This window comes from Haliotis cracherodii, unplaced genomic scaffold, assembly GCF_022045235.1.
Source record: "Haliotis cracherodii isolate W230 unplaced genomic scaffold, xgHalCrac1.p SCAF_5, whole genome shotgun sequence".
In the NCBI taxonomy this organism is placed as follows: Eukaryota; Metazoa; Mollusca; class Gastropoda; order Lepetellida; family Haliotidae; genus Haliotis; species Haliotis cracherodii.
Window position 1 is genome coordinate 52,363,209 of NW_027266308.1, and position 25,865 is coordinate 52,389,073.

The window sequence follows — 25,865 nt, forward strand, 5'->3', positions numbered from 1 at the left end:
AACTGGTAGTGAGACATGTCTTGGGAGATGTCCATGTACACTGGTAGTGAGACATGTCTTGGGAGATGTCCTTGTACACTGGTAGTGAGACATGTCTTAGGAGATGTCCATGTACAATGGTAGTGAGACATGTCTTGGGAGATGTCCATGTACACTGGTAGTGAGACATGTCTTGGGAGATGTCCTTGTACAATGGTAGTGAGACATGTCTTGGGAGATGTCCATGTACACTGGTAGTGAGACATGTCTTGGGAGATGTCCTTGTACACTGGTAGTGAGACATGTCTTAGGAGATGTCCATGTACAATGGTAGTGAGACATGTCTTGGGAGATGTCCATGTACAATGGTAGTGAGACATGTCTTGGGAGATGTCCATGTACACTGGTAGTGAGACATGTCTTGGGAGATGTCCTTGTACACTGGTAGTGAGACATGTCTTAGGAGATGTCCATGTACAATGGTAGTGAGACATGTCTTGGGAGATGTCCATGTACACTGGTAGTGAGACATGTCTTGGGAGATGTCCTTGTACACTTGTAGTGAGACATGTCTTGGGAGATGTCCATGTACAATGGTAGTGAGACATGTCTTGGGAGATGTCCATGTACAATGGTAGTGAGACATGTCTTGGGAGATGTCCATGTACACTTGTAGTGAGACATGTCTTGGGAGATGTCCTTGTACACTGGTAGTGAGACATGTCTTAGGAGATGTCCATGTACACTGGTAGTGAGAGACATGTCTTAGGAGATGTCCATGTACACTTGTAGTGAGACATGTCTTGGGAGATGTCCATGTACAATGGTAGTGAGACATGTCTTGGGAGATGTCCATGTACACTGGTAGTGAGAGACATGTCTTGGGAGATGTCCATGTACACTGGTAGTGAGAGACATGTCTTGGGAGATGCTCATGTACAATGGTAGTGAGACATGTCTTGGGAGATGTCCATGTACACTGGTAGTGAGACATGTCTTGGGAGATGTCCTTGTACAGTGGTAGTGAGACATGTCTTTGGGAGATGTCCATGTACACTGGTAGTGAGACATGTCTTGAGAGATGTCCATGTACACTGGTAGTGAGAGACATGTCTTGGGAGATGTCCATGTACACTGGTAGTGAGACATGTCTTGGGAGATGTCCATGTACACTGGTAGTGAGAGACATGTCTTGGGAGATGTCCATGTACACTGGTAGTGAGACATGTCTTGGGAGATGTCCATGTACACTGGTAGTGAGAGACATGTCTTGGGAGATGTCCATGTACACTGGTAGTGAGAGACATGTCTTGGGAGATGCCCATGTACACTTGTAGTGAGACATGTCTTGGGAGATGTCCTTGTACACTGGTAGTGAGAGACATGTCTTGGGAGATGTCCATGTACACTGGTAGTGAGAGACATGTCTTGGGAGATGTCCATGTACACTTGTAGTGAGACATGTCTTGGGAGATGTCCTTGTACACTGGTAGTGAGACATGTCTTAGGAGATGTCCATGTACACTGGTAGTGAGAGACATGTCTTGGGAGATGTCCATGTAAACTGGTGGTGAGACATGTCTTGGGAGATGTCCATGTACACTTGTAGTGAGACATGTCTTGGGAGATGTCCATGTACAATGGTAGTGAGACATGTCTTGGGAGATGTCCATGTACACTGGTGGTGAGACATGTCTTGGGAGATGTCCATGTACAATGGTAGTGAGACATGTCTTGGGAGATGTCCATGTAAACTGGTGGTGAGACATGTCTTGGGAGATGTCCATGTACAATGGTAGTGAGACATGTCTTGGGAGATGTCCATGTAAACTGGTGGTGAGACATGTCTTGGGAGATGTCCATGTACACTTGTAGTGAGACATGTCTTGGGAGATGTCCATGTACACTGGTAGTGAGAGACATGTCTTGGGAGATGTCCATGTACACTGGTAGTGAGACATGTCTTGGGAGATGTCCATGTACACTGGTAGTGAGACATGTCTTGGGAGATGTCCATGTACACTGGTAGTGAGACATGTCTTGGGAGATGTCCATGTACACTGGTAGTGAGACATGTCTTGGGAGATGTCCATGTACACTAGTAGTGAGAGACATGTCTTGGGAGATGTCCATGTACAATGGTAGTGAGACATGTCTTGGGAGATGTCCATGTACACTGGTAGTGATAGACATGTCTTGGGAGATGTCCATGTACAATGGTAGTGAGAGACATGTCTTGGGAGATGTCCATGTACACTGGTAGTGAGACATGTTTTGAGAGATGTCCATGTACACTGGTAGTGAGAGACATGTCTTGGGAGATGTCCATGTACAATGGTAGTGAGACACGTGTCTTGGGAGATGTGGGGGCACGGGTGGCCAAGTCATCTAAGGCGCTGCGATTCACAGTGCGGAGTTGCGTCCCTTGGGCATGACAGAAACCTATGATTGTGGGTTCGAACCCCAGTTTATGTTTCTAGATTTGTCAGCACCACACCACATGCTTGTGGGTTTCACCGAAGTGGTAAACATCTGAGACCTGCATCACTTTGGGGTTTCCTGCCACATTAAGCTGATATAACTGGAATAATGTTAAAAGCAGCGTTAAACCCAACTCACTCACTCACTCTTGGGAGATGTACACCAGTGTAAAGCATGTGTATTGTTCTGATTATCACAGCACATCACTTCAATGGATCTAATTAACCATGACGTTGCTATCATTCAACTTATACCACAGACAGATTTTTTAAACATGTTTTAATGCCACATGCAAAAAAAAAATTCTAAGAAAAAAACATAAAATAACATTTTTTTTTATCTTTTATTAATTTCTACCATAAAACCCTGGAATAATGAAAAAGAAATAACATAATAGAAACTAGTCTGTTAACAAGTAGTTAACGAAAGGCCTGACAATTTTTACAAATAATAGATTTACATGAGGTTTGTTAGCCAGTCTTTGTTCCAGCTGAGACAATTGCTGTTTCGCATGCAAGCAATACTGACTCGAGACATTTTGTCATGTATCACTGTAGCTCGTGATCAGACTTTGATTGCCATTCCTATGTACCATTGCTCAATTACAAGGTATTACTTCTAAATATATGTTCATATTTTACCATTCCTGCAAACACATCCTTATTTATTGTCATGTTTTTCTTGCCATGATTCTTTATTTGAAGAAAAAAATGAAAAAACCCAGCTTGTATTATCTTATTTTGATGAGCAATACCATATTCGACATAATAAGCGCTCCGCTCTAATAAGCGCCCATGTCTAGATTTGCTAATAAATTGGCTTGTGAACAATCCCAATTAGCACCCCTTCCGATTGATCAATGTACTGAAGACTTATTTATTCGTGTATAATACGCACTCATGTGTTATTTGCACCCTTAATTATGGGCAATTAAATTCTGGAAAAATATATCTGTCGTTATAATACGCACAGACTTTTATTTTGTATCATTTCAGGCAGGCAAAAACCACAAACTTTTATTCCAATAAGAGCCCCCTATTTCTAATATTGAGAACACCCTGGGCGCTTATTACGTTGAATACGGTAGTTCAGTAATTCTTGAATAAAAATATGCCCATGCGTGGTTTCGTGCTGATCAGCTAAATAAAGGTCATTGTTTGTATGTTCTGATTCGCCTGACTTTGTCTTTACCATTCTCACCAACCGGTTACCGTTTTTGAGTTACATTATAATGGACTGATATCATTGTGCTGTTGAAATTACCTCCCCGTGATCTAACGTATGCTTGGTAGCATAATTCTATCATCAACGTCAAGCAAGATGGCACATCCACATCAATTTCTGGTGAAATAGTTTCTTTAAACTTGTCTAATATTTGAATATTATCACGTTGGAAGAAATATGGCAAGATGATGTCAACCATCTCTCATGCTGCAGGATTATCACAAACATATTCAAACCATTGTGTCCATGCCACAGCAGCCACCAAATTGTCTCTGAATCATGTCTGTCTTTGGACAAAGGAATGGGTCGACTGCAATCTAACTCAAAGGTATGAGTTGGGTTTAATGCCGCTTTTAACATTATTCCAGTTATATCACGGTATGTCAGCTTCATGTGGGAGGAAAGCCTGAGTGATGTAGGTCTAAGACGTTTACCACTTCGGTGAAACCCAGCAGCACGGGTATGGTGCTGACAAACCTAGAAACATAATTGGGGTGAATTGGGATTCAAACCAACAATCATAGGTTTCTGGCGTGCCCAAGGGGACGCAACTCTGCACAGCGAATCGCGGCGCCTTAGATGACTGGGCCACCCGTGCCCCCTCAAAGGATGAGCAATCTTTGAAAAATTTCATAACCACATGGCATACATCAGCATACGGCATTTAGCAACATACCGCAGTCAAACAAAACCGCCACTATATTGCTCTTTCTCCACCATGTAAGTCCCATGGCGTTGATATATTATGCCCTAGGTCATAGATTCACGTCGGTTTGGGTATCATGTAGCCTAGCACAACAAACTCTGTAAGCACACTATTTCAAAGCTTGCAGTTGCAGTTTTCTGACATTAGTGGTGGAAACAAGATTGCAACTTGTACGACAAAAAAACATCTCAATAACCAGCGACACCGAACTTCGGCTGGTTTTGTTTACATTTCTTAGCTCGGCCCCATAATGCATGTGTGGAATGTTCGGGTCAAGTGATTAAATATATCCCTTAACATAAGGTTGCTGTCAATTTGATGGAAGAGCCTGTCAGTTAGCCCTGTTTGAGGATTTTCAATTTACGTCACTGGTCATTACAGATTTGATTTTGAACCAAGTTCCAATAAAATATAACGTTAATCTTAAATTCAGCATCTTAGAAAAGAAATAAAGTTTTCTCTACCCAAATGCGTAGTGTAATAAAAAATAGTTTCGGCTGAACTATTGTCACGTAAAAGCACTCAGACGCAAGCGTCCTCATGCTTTAACTAAAATGGTTCATGTATACAATTAAATATTTCATGTTTTAAAGTGCGGAATACAAACATCAAGAATAACAATTTAAATACTGATTGCAAATGTCAATAAAGTGACCTGGATGGCCTTCAAGTGGTTTACCATTACACTCCAAGAGCAACAGTCAACCCGTTAACTTAATTGTTTGGTTAAATAGGTGAGAGTGAGTGAGTGAGTGAGTGAGTGAGTGAGTGAGTGAGTGAGTGAGTGAGTGAGTGAGTGAGTTGAGCTTAACACTACTTTGAAGAGTATTCCAGTTACATCATGGCTTGTCAGCTTAATGAGGGGAGGAATGCCTGAAGTGATGCAGGTTTCAGACGTTTACCACTTTGGTGAAACCCGTAAGAATCGGTATGGTGCTGACAAACCTAGAAACATGACAGGTATTTGAACCCACGATAATAGTTTCTGTCATGCCCAAGGGATGCAACTCTGTACAGAAAACTGTGGCGCCTTAGGCGACTGGGTCACTTGAGCCCCCAAGGTCTTTACAACAAAGTCATGGTGTTTTACATCAGCAATATTGCAACACAACAGTGGCATGAAAAGGAATTGAAACTGGACCAGCAATGATCCACATCATCAGGGCAGTCACACAATCAGCAACACAACACAGTGGCATGAAAAGGAGTGAGTGAGTGAGTGAGTGAGTGAGTGAGTGAGTGAGTGAGTGAGTGAGTGAGTGAGTGAGTGAGTGAGTGAGTGAGTGAGAGAGTGAGTGAGTGAGTGAGTTCGGGTTAACGCCGCTTTTAACAGTATTCCAGTCATATCACAGCGTGTCAGCTTAATGTGGGAGGAAAGCCCCAAGTGATGCAGGTCTAAGACGTTTACCACTTCGGTGAAACCCACGAGCACGGGTGTGGTGCTGACAAACCTAGAAACTGGGCGAACCAGGATTCGAACCCACAATCATAGGTTTCTGGCGTGCCCAAGGGACGCAACTCTGCACAGTGAATTGCGGCTCTAGACGACTGGGCCACCCGTGCCCCCGCATGAAAAGGAATTGAAACTGGACCAGCAATGATCCACATCATCAGGGCAGTCACAGAATCAGCAACACAACACAGTTGCATGAAAAGGAATTGAAACTGGACCAGCAATGACAGACTTTAACAAGAGTCATCAGAAAGATGACATATCCCCCCGGCAGCTGTCTGTAAAGTAACCACTAGTAAATGTGCAATTCTGTATGTAATGAGTCAACAATTGAATTGTCTTTAAGAAGCATACATTGTTTACCCACTGAATGGTTTTTGAATTCTGGCCCGGAAACAAACCCGTTCCCCAATGGAGTCTAGGTCCAACTTCTTTCCATAAAAATTGTTAAAAATAAAAATTCGTAAAAAAATAAATATCAAAAGGCATCACTTCAGTATGTACCTGATAGCTATGCCAAGTTTCGATCAAATACACTGAATGGTTTTCAAATTCTGCCCCGGTAACGAACCCCATTCTCAATTGAGTTTATGTCCAACTTCATTCCATAAAAATTACAAAAAATCAAAATTACAAAAATTACAAAAAATCAAAAGGCACCACTTCAGTATGTGCCTGATAGATTTGCCAAGTTTCGATCAAATACACTGAATGGTTTTTGAATTCTGCCCCGGAAACGAACCCCATCCCCAATTGAGTTTATGTCCAACTTCATTCCATAAAAATTTAAAAAAATAAAAACTAGAAAAATCCCCAAATATCAAAAGCACCACTTCAGTATGTGCCTGATGGCTTTGCCAAGTTTCGATCAAATACACTGAATGTTTTTTTCGAATTCTGCCCCGGAAACGAATCCCATCCCCAATTGAGTCTATGTCCAACTTCATTCCATAAAAATTTAAAAAAATATCAAAAAGCACCACTTCAGTATGTGCCTGATAGCTTTGCCAAGTTTCGATCAAATACACTGAATGGTTTTCGAATTCTGCCCCAGAAAAGGAAATGATTACGGATGGACAGACGGACGGACAGACAGACTGGCTGATCGCTATATCCCCCCGCATAATATGCCGGGGGGATAAAAAGGTATAATGTCACACAATCAGTGACATCAAAGCTGCAAATTGATTTGATATGGAAAAACAATCAGAAACACATGACCTTCCAGGAACTGTGGCTATGTTATGTAACAAGAATGAGTGTATTAAAGTTATAACTTAACATACATTGTGGTCTTAAAACAGGCTTTGTACAGTATTTCATTGATAATGTTATGTGTCTGTATAACGGTGAAGAACAGACCAGTGAGATGCTGATTGTATCTGTTTACAATCATGGAAAGGGTGCTGATAAACCAAGCATCTTTTGGGGAAGAATCTGGGATTTTATAGCAAATCTTTGCACTGCTAAGAACACAACCCTGCACTGTAAAATGAAGCACTTTACTCCAATCGGTAATCAGTGCTCCTACAAGAATCTGAAAGACACTTGAGTGCGTAGATGTGATGTGATGTGATGTGAAATTGGGTTTAACATCGCGTCCAAGATTATTGCACTTATATAGCGACGTACATGCACGTGTGTGTGTGGCTGCTTGTGCTAGTCCGGACTGATGCCGATTTATAGTGCTAGCACACTGAGACACATGCCGCAGTTTAACACGAATACCCCACTCAGACACAGTATACTGACTCCAAGCCGACCAGTCCTTGTTTTAGCCCTTTTAATGCCGAGTGCCAGACAGGGTAACAACAAGTACCATCTTTTAACGTCTTTTGGTATGAAGCGGCCAGGGATCAAACTCCGGACCTTCTGCTCTCTGGGTGGACGCTCTCCCACTAAACCATGGAGGCGGTCCTTGAGTGCGTATATTGCAATATTTCCTTTTCATAAGCTGTCAAATGTAATACCGGTAACATAAGTACCAATCTTGTGGCTGAAATCATATGAATTGCACCAACACATAAACTTGAAGGCCTCACTGACCTGTTACATGGCCGGCGTCTGCTGTCAGAGTGATGTCCTGTTGATCAGCCCACTGCCTGGCGCCATGAGCTACTAGGATGCTGCAACAGTGGATGGATGGATGGATGGATGGATGGATGGATGGATGGATAGAGAGATGGATGGATGAATGGATGGATGGAATGATGGATGGATGGATGGAGAGATGGATGGATGGATGGTTGGAAAGATGGATGGATGGATAGAGAGATGGATGGATGGATGGAGAGATGGATGGATGAAGAGATGGATGGATACAGAGATGGATGGATGGATGGATGGATGGATACATATATTTAATATTGTTTTATGGCGACTTCTTTCATAATTAAATATAATTTGCCTAAACAATAATGCACTGTTGCCTGTTGCCATTAGTTCCGTCAGCTCTATGACATGGTGTATTCTGGCCTAGCATCCTCCTTAAGGGAGAACTGAAGCAATATGCAATATTGCCTGTTGCCATTACGTGACACTAACCTGGGGGGTATGCGGCCATGAGAGAGACCTCCCTGTACCTGTGTCTGGACCAGTCGCTCTGCAACCTGCACTGGATTCTGCACATCTGAAACAGACAACTCTCTGAGAGATGGCACACTTGTAACACTGTGAAAAAAGATAAACGAAACAACACAGGGCATAGAATCTTGCCTTAGCTGTGCTAGAGTATGACCATCAAGAATGACTTTGTGTATCTGACTAATCTTTTTTTGTTTGCTGTTTAATGCAACACTCAGTAGCAATATTTCAGCCATATGATGATGGTCTATGATGAGCATCGATCCATGCAATTGGGATGAGATGACATGCATCAACCAAGTCTCTGACCACCCGATCCCGTTAGTCACCTCTTATGATCCAGCTTGGGTTGCTGAAGACCAATTCTAACCTAGATCTTCACAGGTCACCCGACTCGTGTCACGGTCAAGTCAGTGAAAACATAAACTGAAACCATTCTTACTCCAGACGAGCTAGAGTAGGATCATCACACTCCACTATCCTAATCATTCACCTGGGACAGATAATCTGTGATTCTCTAATTCCAACTCACCCATGACACACCCGACAGCTCCCGATGTGAGAGTGCGTCCATCCATGACACTGGCATCACACTCCACACACCCTTCCAGAGTCAGGCTGGACCCAAGGCCTGCATTGGTCAATGGGGAGTCCTGGGAAAAAAGGTTGCATAACCATGTACACATAGCTTAATGAGGTCATCAGAGACAGTGTCACTGTCAGAGAGTGGAGATTCCTGGGAAGAAAGGTTGCATGACCATGTACACATAGCTTAATGAGGTCATCAGAGACAGTGTCACTGTCAGAGAGTGGAGATTCCTGGGAAGAAAGGTTGCATGACCATGTACACATAGCTTAATGAGGTCATCAGAGACAGTGTCACTGTCAGAGAGTGGAGATTCCTGGGAAGAAAGGTTGCATGACCATGTACACATAGATTTATAAGGTCATCAGAGACAGTGTCACTGTCAGAGAGTAGAGATTCCTGGGAAGAAAGGTTGCATGACCATGTACACATAGATTTATAAGGTCATCAGAGACAGTGTCACTGTCAGAGAGTAGAGATTCCTGGGAAGAAAGGTTGCATGACCATGTACACATAGATTTATAAGGTCATCAGAGACAGTGTCACTGTCAGAGAGTAGAGATTCCTGGGAAGAAAGGTTGCATGACCATGTACACATAGATTTATAAGGTCATCAGAAACAGTGTCAGAGAGCAGAGAGCCCTGAGGAGAAAGGTTGCATGGCCGTATACACATAGCTAAATAAGGTCATCAGACACAGTTTCATAGAGCTGAGAGTCCTGAAGAGAAAGGTTGCATGACCATTTACATCAAGCTTAATAACGTCATGAGAGACAGTTTCTGAGAGCGGAGAGTCCTGAGGAGAAAGGTTGTATGACCATATACATCAAGCTTAATAACGTCATGAGAGACAGTTTCAGAGAGCGGAGAGTCCTGAGGAGAAAGGTTGCATGACCATTTACATCAAGCTTAATAACGTCATGAGAGACAGTTTCTGAGAGCGGAGAGTCCTGAGGAGAAAGGTTGCATGACCATTTACATCAAGCTTAATAACGTCATGAGAGACAGTTTCAGAGAGCGGAGAGTCCTGAGGAGAAAGGTTGCATGACCATTTACATCAAGCTTAATAACGTCATGAGAGACAGTTTCAGAGAGCGGAGAGTCCTGAGGAGAAAGGTTGCATAACCATAAACAAGTCAACATTGTAAGTGTGTGAGTTGGTTAACACCGCTTTGAACAGTATTTAAGTCATGTCATGGCATGTCAGCTTAACTTGAGAAGAAAAAGCAAGTTTTGAACCAACTATTGAATGAACACGTCATGAGAAATTATTTACAAAATTAGGGTTGCAGAGGTAAAATATAATGAAGACCTAGAAAATAAACTGCTCTCAGAATACATTTATTTGACACTGGTGAAATTTCGTGTTGGTGGATCACCTTTATTGAATAAAAATGTTTAAGCTGGCAACATGGCAGAGTTTGTTGTGAATTTGGTAGGGAGAAGGAAATTATTTGATCTTGTATCAGTATATGCTTGAGTACAAAGAATTGTTTCATCAATACATCCCCATCTTCCCGAGGCAAGAGCGTCCACTAGCCTTTTTATCAAAGTCGATCACAATCCTGTCTAAAATGTACTTGGTTGCCTTCTTCATGTTGAGAGTGTCTCAAGGGAGACAATTCAGACAGACATTTCATAAAACTTGCTTCAGCTCTGGGACCCATGCGACTGTGTTAATACAATGTGTTATCACTGTGGAGGAATAACTGGTAATTTTGATAATTTGTTAACATGGTAATGTAATCATCTGGCAACCTTTGCCATATTCCCTGTGGTGCCATGATGCAGTGTATACCAGAGTAACTTGGCATCAGGTCATTCCATCAATGAAATTCTAGGTTTCAATGGGTGCAGAATATTGGATTGTTTTCATAACAAAACTCAAAATGAATGAACATCAGAAGGCATTCCTTGCATGGAAAAGACAAATTAGTTTACTTTCTTATGCGTTTATATTGGTGTTAATATTTGAAAATGGGCTTCACATAGTGCATCTGTACCCACCATAATGTGTCTGTGACAACCATAGTGTATCTGTACCACCGTAGTGTATCTGTAACACCATAGTGTATCTGTATCCACCATAGTGTATCTGTACCCACGATAGTGTATCTGTATCCACCATAGTGTATCTGTACCCACCATAGTGTATCTGTACCCACCATAGTGTATCTGTACCCACCATAGTGTATCTGTACCCACGATAGTGTATCTGTACCCACCATAGTGTATCTGTACCCACCATATTGTATCTGTACCCACCATAGTGTATCTGTACCCACCATAGTGTATCTGTACCCACCATAGTGTATCTGTACCCACCGTAGTGTATCTGTATCCACCATAGTGTATCTGTACCCACCATATTGTATCTGTACCCACCGTAGTGTATCTGTACCACCATAGTGTATCTGTACCACCATAGTGTATCTGTACCCACCATAGTGTATCTGTACCCACCATAGTGTATCTGTACTACCATTAGGGCTGCAACGATACAGGAAGGTCACGATACGATACGCATCTCGATATTCTGGTCACGATACGATACGTATCTCGATACGCAATGATAAATAAAACAAGACTTAAAGCATGTCAAGATTGAACCTTTCATGATTTTGGAACAGTCAAAATTATTTTATAATAACAAGACTACTGAAGTTGGAACTTTCTCTAACTTTCCTTAAAAACAATTCAAAGTTCAAACACCAGAAAATAATTAATGTACTCCACCGGTGATACAACTTCAAAGAATTTTATCAGGAATAATATATTCCAATATCGTGTTACCTTAGTTGCAGCTTTTACTATATATATATATATATATATATATATATATATATATATATATATATATATATATATATATATATTTCAAATTATAAGAACCACAAGTGTAGCATTTTGGTACTGGTGATTGCTGTTGCAGGATATTTTTACGTATGGAACAATTTGATCAGTCACCCTAGGGACTTCCCGTGCTACATGTATTTCGATTGCGAAAACCTTATGTTGACATATATTCGCCAAATTGCCACACACATTACTTTTAAGGAGTCAAAGTATGGCATTTTTAATATATGTATCCATTCTCTAGCAACTAAAGTTCGTTTCAATACGTCAAAAGCGGTAATCTGACCGTGGTTGCAGTATCTCTTCACACACGATTTCACATAACTTAATGAAAAAAATATTAAATGAAATTTTGAATAAAATTAATAAAATATATTACAAACACAAGTCCAGATATATAATGAACACGTTTTAATAACAAGATAGTATAGTAATGGTATTTAATTGCGTACTTCAGTTAGGATTTGCTGACAGGTATTTCCGGTGTTATGTGCTTGCGGGGATCAGCTGATAATGTTTTTTGAGATGGGGAAAAACATGTCGGTGTAAAACCTGAGCTTATTAAAAATGTAAGTACGTTTTGGGGAGCCATGCGTTACCGCGCGCTATAACCAATTTAGCGGTTTATTGAAAGGCACAATAGCGAGGAAACGCTTTACTTGAGATTTGCGTTCCGTATCGTGGCGTATCGATAAATGGGCCCACGTGTATCGTATATCGTATCGTGGGTCAAGTATCGCGATGCATCGGAATATCGGTGTATCGTTTCACCCATAACTACCATAGTGTATCTGTACCCACCATAGTGTATCTGTACCCACCATAGTGTATCTGTACCTACCATAGTGTATCTGTACCTACCATAGTGTATCCGTACCCACCATAGTGTATCTGTACCCACCACAGTGTATCTGTACCCACCATAGTGTATCTGTATCCACCATATTGTATCTGTACCCACTGTAGTGTATCTGTACCCACCACAGTGTATCTGTACCCACCATAGTGTATCTGTACCCACCATAGTGTATCTGTACCCACCGTAGTGTATCTGTACCACCATAGTGTATCTGTACCCACCATAGTGTATCTGTACCCACCGTAGTGTATCTGTGCCCACCGTAGTGTATCTGTACCACCATAGTGTATCTGTACCCACCATAGTGTATCTGTACCCACCATAGTGTATCTGTGCCCACCGTAGTGTATCTGTACCCACCGTAGTGTATCTGTACCCACCATACTTTATCTGTGCCCATCATAGTGTATCTGTACCCACCATAGTGTATCTGTACCCACCGTAGTGTATCTGTACCCACCATACTTTATCTGTGCCCACCATAGTGTATCTGTACCCACCATAGTGTATCTGTACCCACCACAGTGTATCTGTACCCACCATAGTGTATCTGTACCTACCATAGTGTATCTGTACCACCATAGTGTATCTGTACCACCATAGTGTATCTGTACCCACCATAGTGTATCTGTACCCACCATAGTGTATCTGTACTACCATTAGGGCTGCAACGATACAGGAAGGTCACGATACGATACGCATCTCGATATTCTGGTCACGATACGATACATATCTCGATACGCAATGATAAATAAAACAAGACTTAAAGCATGTCAAGATTGAACCTTTCATGATTTTGGAACAGTCAAAATTATTTTATAATAACAAGACTACTGAAGTTGGAACTTTCTCTAACTTTCCTTAAAAACAATTCAAAGTTCAAACACCAGAAAATAATTAATGTACTCCACCGGTGATACAACTTCAAAGAATTTTATCAGGAATAATATATTCCAATATCGTGTTACCTTAGTTGCAGCTTTTACTATATATATATATATATATATATATATATATATATTTCAAATTATAAGAACCACAAGTGTAGCATTTTGGTACTGGTGATTGCTGTTGCAGGATATTTTTACGTATGGAACAATTTGATCAGTCACCCTAGGGACTTCCCGTGCTACATGTATTTCGATTGCGAAAACCTTATGTTGACATATATTCGCCAAATTGCCACACACATTACTTTTAAGGAGTCAAAGTATGGCATTTTTAATATATGTATCCATTCTCTAGCAACTAAAGTTCGTTTCAATACGTCAAAAGCGGTAATCTGACCGTGGTTGCAGTATCTCTTCACACACGATTTCACATAACTTAATGAAAAAAATATTAAATGAAATTTTGAATAAAATTAATAAAATATATTACAAACACAAGTCCAGATATATAATGAACACGTTTTAATAACAAGATAGTATAGTAATGGTATTTAATTGCGTACTTCAGTTAGGATTTGCTGACAGGTATTTCCGGTGTTATGTGCTTGCGGGGATCAGCTGATAATGTTTTTTGAGATGGGGAAAAACATGTCGGTGTAAAACCTGAGCTTATTAAAAATGTAAGTACGTTTTGGGGAGCCATGCGTTACCGCGCGCTATAACCAATTTAGCGGTTTATTGAAAGGCACAATAGCGAGGAAACGCTTTACTTGAGATTTGCGTTCCGTATCGTGGCGTATCGATAAATGGGCCCACGTGTATCGTATATCGTATCGTGGGTCAAGTATCGCGATGCATCGGAATATCGGTGTATCGTTTCACCCATAACTACCATAGTGTATCTGTACCCACCATAGTGTATCTGTACCCACCATAGTGTATCTGTACCTACCATAGTGTATCTGTACCTACCATAGTGTATCCGTACCCACCATAGTGTATCTGTACCCACCACAGTGTATCTGTACCCACCATAGTGTATCTGTATCCACCATATTGTATCTGTACCCACTGTAGTGTATCTGTACCCACCACAGTGTATCTGTACCCACCATAGTGTATCTGTACCCACCATAGTGTATCTGTACCCACCGTAGTGTATCTGTACCACCATAGTGTATCTGTACCCACCATAGTGTATCTGTACCCACCGTAGTGTATCTGTGCCCACCGTAGTGTATCTGTACCACCATAGTGTATCTGTACCCACCATAGTGTATCTGTACCCACCATAGTGTATCTGTGCCCACCGTAGTGTATCTGTGCCCACCGTAGTGTATCTGTACCCACCATAGTGTATCTGTACCCACCGTAGTGTATCTGTACCCACCATACTTTATCTGTGCCCATCATAGTGTATCTGTACCCACCATAGTGTATCTGTACCCACCGTAGTGTATCTGTACCCACCATACTTTATATGTGCCCACCATAGTGTATCTGTACCCACCATAGTGTATCTGTACCCACCACAGTGTATCTGTACCCACCATAGTGTATCTGTACCTACCATAGTGTATCTGTACCCACCATAGTGTATCTGTACCCACCATAGTGTATCTGTACCCACCATAGTGTATCTGTACCCACCATAGTGTATCTGTACCCACCGTAGTGTATCTGTGCCCACCGTAGTGTATCTGTGCCCACCATAGTGTATCTGTACCCACCATAGTGTATCTGTACCCACCATAGTGTATCTGTACCCACCGTAGTGTATCTGTACCCACCGTAGTGTATCTGTACCCTGACATTACACAGCGTACCCTGACTTCACACAGCGTACCCTGACTTCACATAGTGTACCCTGACTTCACACAGCGTACCCTGACTTCACATAGTGTACCCTGACTTCACACAGTGTACCCTGACTTCACACAGCGTACCCTGACTTCACACAGCGTACTCTGACTTCACACAGTGTACCCTGACTTCACACAGTGTACCCTGACTTCACACAGTGTACCCTGACTTTACACAGTGTACCCTGACTTTACACAGTGTACCCTGACTTCACATAGTGTACCGTGACTTCACACAGTGTACCCTGACTTCACACAGTGTACCCTGACTTCACACAGCGTACCCTGACTTCACACAGTAAACCCTGACTTCACACAGTGTACCCTGACTTCACACAGTGTACCCTGACTTTACACAGTGTACCCTGACTTCACATAGTGTACCCTGACTTCACACAGTGTACCCTGACTTCACACAGTGTACCCTGACTTCACATAATGTACCCTGACTTCACACAGTGTACCCTGACTTCACACAGTGTACCCTAACTTCACATAGTGTACCCTGACTTCACATTATGTACCCTGACTTCACACAGTGTACCCTGACTTCACATAGTGTACCCTGACTTCACATAGTGTACCCTGACTTCACACAGTATAACCTGACTTCACACAGTGTACCCTGACTTCACACAGTGTACCCTGACTTCACACAGTGTACCCTGACTTCACACAGTGTACCCTAACTTCACACAGTGTACCCTGACTTCACACAGTGTACCCTGACTTCACATAGTGTACCCTGACTTCACACAGTGTACCCTGACTTCACATAGTGTACCCTGACTTCACATAATGTACCCTGACTTCACACAGTGTACCCTGACTTCACACAGTGTACCCTGACTTCATATAGTGTACTCTGACTTCACACAGTGTACCCTGACTTCACATAGTGTACCCTGACTTCACACAGTGTACTCTGACTTCACATAGTGTACTCTGACTTCACATAGTGTACCCTGACGTCACATAGTGTACCCTGACTTCACACAGTGTACCCTGACTTCACACAATGTACCCTGACTTCACACAGTGTACCCTGACTTCACATAATGTACCCTGACTTCACACAGTGTACTCTGACTTCACATAGTGTACTCTGACTTCACACAGTGTACTCTGACGTCACATAGTGTACCCTGACTTCACACAGTGTACCCTGACTTCACACAATGTACCCTGACTTCACACAGTGTACCCTGACTTCACATAATGTACCCTGACTTCACACAGTGTACCCTGACTTCACACAGTGTACCCTAACTTCATATAGTGTACCCTGACTTCACATTATGTACCCTGACTTCACACAGTGTCCCGAGCGTACTTATGTGAGTGAGTTTGGTTTTACGCCGCTTTTAGCAATATTCCATCAATATCATGGCGGGGGACACCAGAGTGGGCTCCACACATTGTAGTAGATATTTTTCAGCTACATCTACAAAACCGGGTATTTTTCTTCTTTAAATAGATGAGCTTCAATATTTTTTTTTTAAAAACTACCTTGCAATAATGTAATTTTTGTGGCATAGATGAGCCTCAATATTTTAAAAAAACAAACTACCTTGCAATAATGTAATTTTTGTGGCAGACAAATTCTTTTTTTTTTCATGAGTCTGAAGCAAAATGATTTTGAAACAATTTTTGGGAACAATATATTTTTTTCAATAAAATCCCCCTCACCCCCCAGAATATCAAATGGTTGTTCCCTAATCAGACCCCAACATCCTTACTTCCTGGAGAAGATCTTCAGCTCCAATTTCAGAATAGGGCAAGAAAACGTAACAATAGTTGCTATATGGGCATCGAAATGAGTTTCGCAACATTACAAACAAAAAGCTCTGTGGAACATGACATGAATTACAACCGTGAATGCCCATCAACTCCTGACTAACCTCCAACACTGACACGGCTTTGGTGACTGCTTCCACTGCATTCCCTCCCTTGTGAAGAATCTCCATTGCCTGAAACACACACCAGCATGCTGATATATTTTGTTTTGATGGCTGAATGTAAATGATATGCCAAATGATACATGTACTGATTGAAAAAAAGTTGCTTGCCCAGTTTCCATGGTTTCCAGTGGAGATTTTGTAAATTGAACGAACCAACTCTTCCAAATGATAATAAAATCACAGCCAAATGTTAAATGGTTTAACATCAATTATCATACTGAATATTGTTTTATGCCTCAGGCAAACCTAGATATTTGATGTAACATCCCATAAATATCACTGTAGTGCCGTGTTGGTCACAGCAAAGCTCAACACACCATTATGCAACATGCGTACTACCATCAGTGATAGCAGGATCACAAGGGGTACATGGGATTTTATGCTGACATGTTTTAATATGACATTGTAAAAGAATTAAAACAAATTCAAAATTGATAAAAAACAGCAATTCGATTGAGCTGAGGTTAACTTGTGCTATGTCACGTGATTTCCATTGACTCGGGAAAAGTGTGTGTGGCTTTTTGGATTGAAGCGGGGTATTAGGGATTTATTCTGCCTCTCAGAAATCCATAAGCAGCCTGAATTGTTCATGGTTAGGTATAAGGGATTTATTCACCTGCCAAGAAATTTGTTTCCCTCCAAGGCGGGATACAGAGTATTTTATCAAGGTCACATGGACCAATCAGATCTCTTCATTGAGACATGGAGGTATGATAAACATTGTTGTATTGCCAAATCAAGAAAGTACTGACTAAACCAGAAATACTACACCCATCCAAAAAAATCGACAGAATAATTACTTAACTACAAACAGGCCACACCAAACTAAATAATCACCGTAAAATAGCTAATCTACACACAACAGGAAACTGCCCACATTGCAAACAACATGAAACACCAGAACACGTACTCATTCACTGCACACACTACCAAACACACCGAACAACACTACAGAACACCCTAAATCTTAAAACCGCACTTACACTAGAATCAATCCTAAATCCACAAAATAAATTAGAAAAATTCCTAATATACCTAATTAAAACAGGACTAATTAGTCGCATTTAAACCCCAAATAAAATATCAAAACCAAAACTACCTAATCTAACAACCACCCAACTCACACAGCTCCCTTCGTTCGTCCTCCACCCACTCTTGGCATTCATTCCAAATCTCAAAATTTCAAAATTACTATATAAGCAACACCTAAAGCCCACCTCCTGGGGGGCACAAACTCACTTTTCCCCTTTTCAGAAACACATTAAATGGCCTGGCCGGGCCCGTGTGCGATATACACTTGCAGTCGGAAAGCGCACGTTAAATCTCCAATATAAGTAAGTAAGTAAGTATAAGTAAGTAAGTTTGGAGTACATGTTGAAGCTTCATGCATTTTTCTAAATGCTAGCTTTGGCTACAGCATGTACAGGAAGATTGCAGTCACATGCAGATTGCATAATTTATTTTTGGGGCAAAAGTTTCCATTCTGGACCAATCTTTGGAAAAAACTACAACTAACTAACCGGAAAAATATAGCAGTCATCTTGGTATAAGACAAAAAATGAATTAATATTAACAGCCTTCACAACATATACTGGCTGATGAAAAGCAAGGGTAGGGAATCTGAAATCGCCAAATCCACAGGAATGGAACCAGGGGTTAGTTTAGGTTCACCGAAATGCGAGCCCTGGAGACCAAGAGTATGATTCCCCTACGGCTGATGCAAGTACACAGCTGATAATATACCCACCTGTTTGCATGCATCCTTACACACCGATCTGTACTCTGTTTCTTTGTTTGTTGAATGATAGCCAGCACCTGGAATGAAAACACTGATGTTTGTTGACTGTCAGACAATCTAGGTCTGATGAGTGAGTGAGTGAGTTTGGTTTAACGCCGCTTTTAACAGTATTCCAGTTATATCGCGGCGTGTCAGCTTAATTTCGGAGGAAAGCCCGAAGTGATGCAGGTCTCAGACGTTTACCACTTCTGTGAAACCCACGAGCATGGGTATGGTGCTGACAAACCTAGAAACATAATCGGGGCGAACCGGGATTCGAACCCACAATCATAGGTTTCTGGCGTGCCAAGGGGACGCAACTCTGCACAGCGAATCGCGGCGCCTTAGACGACTGGGCCACCCGTGCCCCCTACACCAACACAGCCAGCCCAGGCTGTGAGCCCAGGTACCATCCATGCTAAACTCGAGCTGTGCTGAGGTAATTCCAGAATCATGTTGATATCATAACGTTTGTTTGTTTGTTTGTTGTTTAACGCCCCACTCAGCAATATTACAGCTACCGTATTCGACGTAATAAGCGCCCGGGGCGCTCTCAAAATTAGAAATAGGGGGCTCTTATTAGAATATTATTTTGGTGAAAAAATGCTGACAGCTTGAAATGTTTATGTACGACAGATATATTTTTCCAGATTTTAATTGCCCATAAATAAGGGTGCATATAACACACGTGTGCGTATTATACCGAATAAATAAGTCTTGTGTACATTGATCAGTCGGAAGGGATGCAAATTGGGCTTGTTCACTAGCCAATATATCAGCAAATATCGCCGTGGGCGCTTATTAGAACGGGGCGCTTATTACGTCGAATACGGTATATATGATGGCGGTTTGTAAATAATCAATCCAGACAATCCAGTGATTGACATCATGACTGAGCATCAATCTACGCAGTTGGGATACAACATGTACAATGACATGCGTCAACGAAGTCAGTGAGCCTGACCACCCGATCCTGTTAGTCGCCTCTTACAACAAGCATAGACTCCTTTTACGACAAGCATGGATCTTCACAGGGATAGCATAATGAATTTTACATGTAACACTTCTCTAAATAAACACATACACATTACTTATTGCAGCAGGAAATTCACCATAGAAAGAGAGTCACAACTTGCACAATTACAAACAAGACTTGGGAGGTAGCTGTTGAGTTCATTCATTACAAAGAAATATTATTAACCACAGCACATATTCTTAACCATGTTAACATTTCTAATTTGTTTATAAAATGCATTATTTTTTTCAAGTTAAATGATATCATCTGTATCAATTTTCAGTTGAACTTTGTTGTGTCAAACTCATGGGGACCTGGGAACAAGTTGGAGTTATACAGTGGGTGAGTTGGGTTTAACGCCGCTTTTAACATTATTCCAGTTATATCACGGCATGTCAGCTTAATGTGGGAGAAAAGCCTGAAGTGATGTAGGTCTCAGACGTTTACCACTTTGGTGAAACCCACGAGCCAAGGTATGGTGCTGACAAACCTAGAAACATCATCGGAGCGAACCAGGATTCAAACCCACAATTATAGGTTTCTGGAGTGCCCAAGGGATGCAACTCTGCATAGCGAATCGCGGCGCCTTGGACATCCAACAAAGTGAATGTACGAAAACCAAACATCATGTTATGAGAGATTATTACCAGGTCTGGATGCAACACTACCTTTCAAGGCGTACATACATTTCAGTGCTGCGGCTGATGGTCATGGAGGGGCTGAATATTATCCATCTCACTGTTCCCATCTCAATTGGCATCATTATTTAAGTAATATCTCGAAAAATAGATTTACTAACATAATCTTAAACTGTTTTACCCATTTATCAATTTTCACGTGTCATCAGCACACACGTGAGAACACTTTAGTAACTTGCTGCTGATGTGTATACATACAGTAATCAGCTTGCACAACTGATGGTACAGGGTGACAATGTATTGACACAACTGATGCCTGCAACTAAATAACCGCCAACTGTGATGCTTATCAGACGAGGGACCCTACAATTGAATAATTACCCCAGACACAAGAAATGCCGAATGGGAACCTGTATCAGGTAATCAGTGGTGCTACCACTAATTATACCTGTAATAAATTCGTTAAATGAGCATCAAGTGAATGACGACAAATACACAGGTGTAGGGTTATATCAGAAAACATGGATGACAACAAGGAAGTAGTAATTGTATTATCCACGCAATCCGAAATCCGAAAATGCTTTCACAACAGGGATTCTTTTTTTTATTATTAAACTATAACCATCAGGGGTATTTCCAAATAGCGACATCCGATGAGATTTTGGCAGTCTTTTTGTCTGTTTATTTAGGCTAAAGAAATTAATGACATGCACCCTTTGTTGAAATCTTCATTGATCACGGGTAACCAATCAATGTTCAAAAAACCGTAAAACAAATATTGCCTCCAAGCTTATTTAGTTGTCCTTGAAGACGGTAGCTCAGTCTCCGGTCATGCTCATTTGGATGATTTGGACCATTTCTTCAGAGATGGGTTTTTGTCGCTTTTTGTCTCGTACCAAGACAGAATAACAGCATAATGATGGTACTTGAGATGGCTTGATGGATCTCCAAGCATCTTGCCATTTTTGGATTGATGGAGCTTTAATTAGTGGCTGTATGGTAATGGTAGTTGCACCCTGACTGTTTTTGTGACTTCAGTCTCAAGTTCACATGAAAGATAGATAAATATGCCTGGCAATTGCCCATAAGTAAGTTTGCAAAATGAATTTCCCTTTGACTTCTTTTTTTCCAATGCCATTGTTTCACCTTCGGTGACCGATGAAAGCTTAAAGGTATGTGTTCGAAGTTACTTACCTGCGTGGACTGCAATGAACGATTTCTGTTTCTCCATTACCAATCTCCTATTTGAATATATCAGTCATAAAACACGCGATCAAGACCTAATCCTTTCATATTTTCCGCCGTGGACCCGGAAATGGAACATCGTTTTCGCTTAAGTCCAATACAAATATATAAAAGGGTGTTGACATGCACCAGTGTCGAGCATAATGGTTTTATCTTATATTTATTGCAGGAATAGTACACGCTGGAGTTGGTCAGAACGTTCTAGGAATGTGTAAATAGCACGTTCCACTTTTTCTATTGCTGTAAGAGGGGTGAAAGGTCAACTCGACCTGGCTGAGGGCACATGTTGTCTTGCACTGGTAGGAGACAGCTCTGATTCTGATGCCCGACACTTGAACTGGTATGAAAGCTTTTTGTAATGAACTCATTCACTGTGACTCTGTTACATAAACGTACCTTTCTTGTTCTTGTCATAATCTCCCTTGTGTGTTAGAGGACTTACAATATACCACTGAGCAAAGTCATTTAGGCCTAGTTGCAGATGATGAAATTACATATTGACAAAGTGGTTGATGATATGCGTTAGGGCTGGGGCGGGTAACTCGGGTACTCGGGTCGGGTAGGTCCTGAGTAGGACCCGGGTACCCACAGGACTACTCGGACCCGTGGTTAGTCACGTGATATATTGTTTGATGACAAAAACTCACTATATAGCTCATTGGTTATACAACAAATCGCTAATGTTCACATTTCTTTCTGACGATGCACCCATTCCTTTTGACTGGTATATGTTTGAGTAAAGATAAACTTGAGTCAACTTCAGTGTATGGATGGTTTGATACATGAATCTCAATAGTTTTGGCTAGGGCTGCAATAAGACAATTCCCAATCAGACATTTTGTTCCCAACTCTTGAGACCTGCAATTGAGCACCCGGGTAGGGCCGGGTAATAAGGTGGCCGGGTAGTACATTTGGACTCGTCCCAGCCCTAATATGCGTGCATTAATTATTTCGTGGCTGTTGGTAGGAATAACAGTATCAAGAATAGCAAGGTAAATGTCAAAGTCGCTAAATAATAATGTAACTTTATTTTGTGTTTATACTAGTTCCCATGTACAGTGATAAAGATGATTGCTCTCATGCAGTGACTTCGTCATGTTTCAGAGTACACCAATGAGACGTTCATTGACAGTAATCTGCGGACCTGTTCTTTGAGCTTGCAATGCCTCGCCACAGCAAGCTACAGCTTCAAGTACTCAGTCTTTACCGCCACTTCCTCAGAGAGGCAAAGGATAAACCAGGACTCCGGTCATACGTTCAGGAACAGTTCAAGAAAGGCGCTCAAATGCAAAAGACTGACATCATTCAAATAGAATATGCAATGAGAAAAGCCCAAAAGCAGCTTGACATGTTAAAGACAACATCAGTTTCTGGTGTGGGCGTGTTTGAAAAAGAAGAAGAAAAAAACCAGAAATAAGTAGTTGTGTCAATTTTAGAATTTTATGAAGACAATATAATTGAAGTAACAGATCACGTTGCTGTTAAGACTTGTGTTAAGCCAGGCTAATCTGCTGCACCATGTTTTTAAAATTTAAAATGGGACTTGTGTCCCAGATCATAGTGAAACGGATGTGCTCTTCTTTGGTTGAAAAGAGCCTTGTGTCATCACTTTATCAGAGAGTTCTCTCCACCTTTCCTGACGATATTCAGATGGCGCTAGCTTATGGCTCAGGTGTCTATCAACAAGAAGGACATGTAGACATGTCAAAGAACATGTTGGATTTCATATTCGTTGTGGACGATCCCTTGTTATGGCATAGACAGAATATAAGAATGAATCCAAAGCATTATTCCTTCCTCAAGTTCTTTGGACCAAAACATGTCACAAGAGTACAGGATAAATTTAGTGCTGGTATTTATTTCAATACTCTTGTTCCTTTTGAAGAAAGACTTATCAAATATGGTGTTATCAGCACTGATCGTCTCATAACTGATCTCCTTGACTGGGATACACTGTATGTCAGTGGACGCCTCCATAAACCAGTCAAGCTTCTCATAATACCCAAAAGCACAAATCTTCTCTCAGCGATGCAAATCAATCTTCAGAGTGCTGTTCACGCAGCACTTCTCATGCTCCCAGAATTCTTTACGGAGGAAGATCTTTATGTTGCCATCACTGGACTTTCCTATAATGGAGATTTTCGCATGACCGTTGGAGAAGACAAAAAGAAAATAATGAACATAGTGAAACCAAACATTGAATATTTCCGGAGGTTGTACGAGACTATTCTTGACAACGAAGAACACATCTACTGGCACAAATCTAAAGGCAATTTTGAACAATACCCAAACTACATCTCCCAATACCACCATCTTAGCCTGCTTCCGAAGAATGTTCAGACTCATCTTGTAGAAATGAGATCACATGGAGGCAGCTCACCAGACCTGGAGGAGGTGTTGAGGGTCTTCGCTCATGACAGATACTGTGATGAGCACGTGGGGAAGATAATTTCCAATATTGTGTGGTGGTCAAGTGTGTTTCAGAGTGTCAAGAGTGTGTTTACGGCTGGACTCATGAAATCGTTCCGATATAGCGGCAAGAAACTGAGGAAAATGTTCAAGAGTCAGTCAAAATAGCGTTGTTTTGAAGACAACTGTGCATAGGCCTCAATGAATGTGTGAATTAGTGAAGGCATTCTTACATTATTCACAAAGATTGCATCATTGCAAACATAAGGAAGAGGTACTCTCCAGTATTTGGTGGATGCCAATATTTGTGTACCATGCTACAAGGAACTCATGTATTGATACAGAACCATACATATATCATGTTTATTGAACTGTCTAAATACAATTTTCTGTTTTGTACCTCAAGCAATTGGTAGCATGGTTAGTTATTTTATTAAAGTTCACTCAATTGATGATTTGATATGGCACATATATATATATATATATATCATAAAAACATATTGGAATTTAGAAAACTGTTTCAATGTGTTCAAACATTGGTTGTGGAAAAAAATTATATGGACTTATTCACATTTTTGCATGCGATTCAAACCCTTCTTTCTTCAATATGCAAAAAGCTGAAAATGTTATGGTATTATCATCATGATCAATGCAGCACGTTTGGATGTATCCTGTATACAGCCTATCCTCTATTTTCATTTTATGGATGCTAGAAAATCTTCAGTGAAAGGTAGTTTTGTTTATGCTCAAATACTGTTCCTGATGAAAGCCCCCTACAGTCCAGCATCACTGTGAGACAGATGAGGATGTATCTAGAGACCTCGACTACCTGCATCTCATGCATTTGTAACTTTGTTGAAAGTTAGTTGTTGATTTGATATGAATAAAGTATGAATACATTGATGATTTATTGTTTGTTAATTCCCATCTCTTTTGTTGCACAGAGTATAAGGACAGTTAAATATTAAGGTAAAAGGAGGCAAAATATGAAGAGATGGTTGAATGAATACTGCATATTACAATGTATTAGGTCATATAAAATATTTTTAAGATTTTCAATCCCACCTGCTGCACTACCAAACACGCCAGGTTACATCATCAATAGTGTCCCAAGTATCTACAGGTCAGTGTGCGAAATAGCTGCCTGCCCACTAGCCCGTGGCTAGCAAGATTTTGGTCAGGCTAAAGTGTCTGATATTTTCATGGGGATTTATTATGCACACCTCAGCTGATTAAAATAGATAAAAAGTTCTCCCATTTCTGTAGATCAACTATCAAAAATGAAAAACAATAAAAAGTAATATCTGTAACGAATCGATGTTGCGACTTTAGAGTTATCAC

General features: G+C 41.0%; 2 protein-coding genes across 2 annotated transcripts in view; one reads left to right on the forward strand and one right to left on the reverse strand.

The window, feature by feature from the left end:
• Positions 1–22,164, reverse strand: part of LOC139443157 (threonine aspartase 1-like) — an 89,047-nt gene extending 66,883 nt beyond the window's left edge. Inside the window, exons 1-6 of the mRNA XM_071224117.1 lie at positions 22,065–22,164; positions 19,188–19,255; positions 17,381–17,449; positions 8,959–9,079; positions 8,388–8,472; positions 7,890–7,969 (exon numbers count right to left, since the gene is read on the reverse strand). Coding sequence (XP_071080218.1) covers positions 7,890–7,969; positions 8,388–8,472; positions 8,959–9,079; positions 17,381–17,449; positions 19,188–19,255; positions 22,065–22,101 — 460 coding nt within the window. The 5' untranslated portion in view covers positions 22,102–22,164. The remainder of the gene's footprint in view (positions 1–7,889; positions 7,970–8,387; positions 8,473–8,958; positions 9,080–17,380; positions 17,450–19,187; positions 19,256–22,064) is intronic.
• Positions 22,165–23,562: 1,398 nt separating this feature from the next.
• Positions 23,563–25,392, forward strand: LOC139442801 (phosphatidate cytidylyltransferase, mitochondrial-like). Its single transcript, XM_071223693.1, has one exon. It carries the CDS (start codon positions 23,634–23,636, stop codon positions 24,690–24,692), a length of 1,059 nt encoding a protein of 352 aa, XP_071079794.1. The 5' UTR covers positions 23,563–23,633; the 3' UTR covers positions 24,693–25,392.
• Positions 25,393–25,865: the final 473 nt, after the last annotated feature.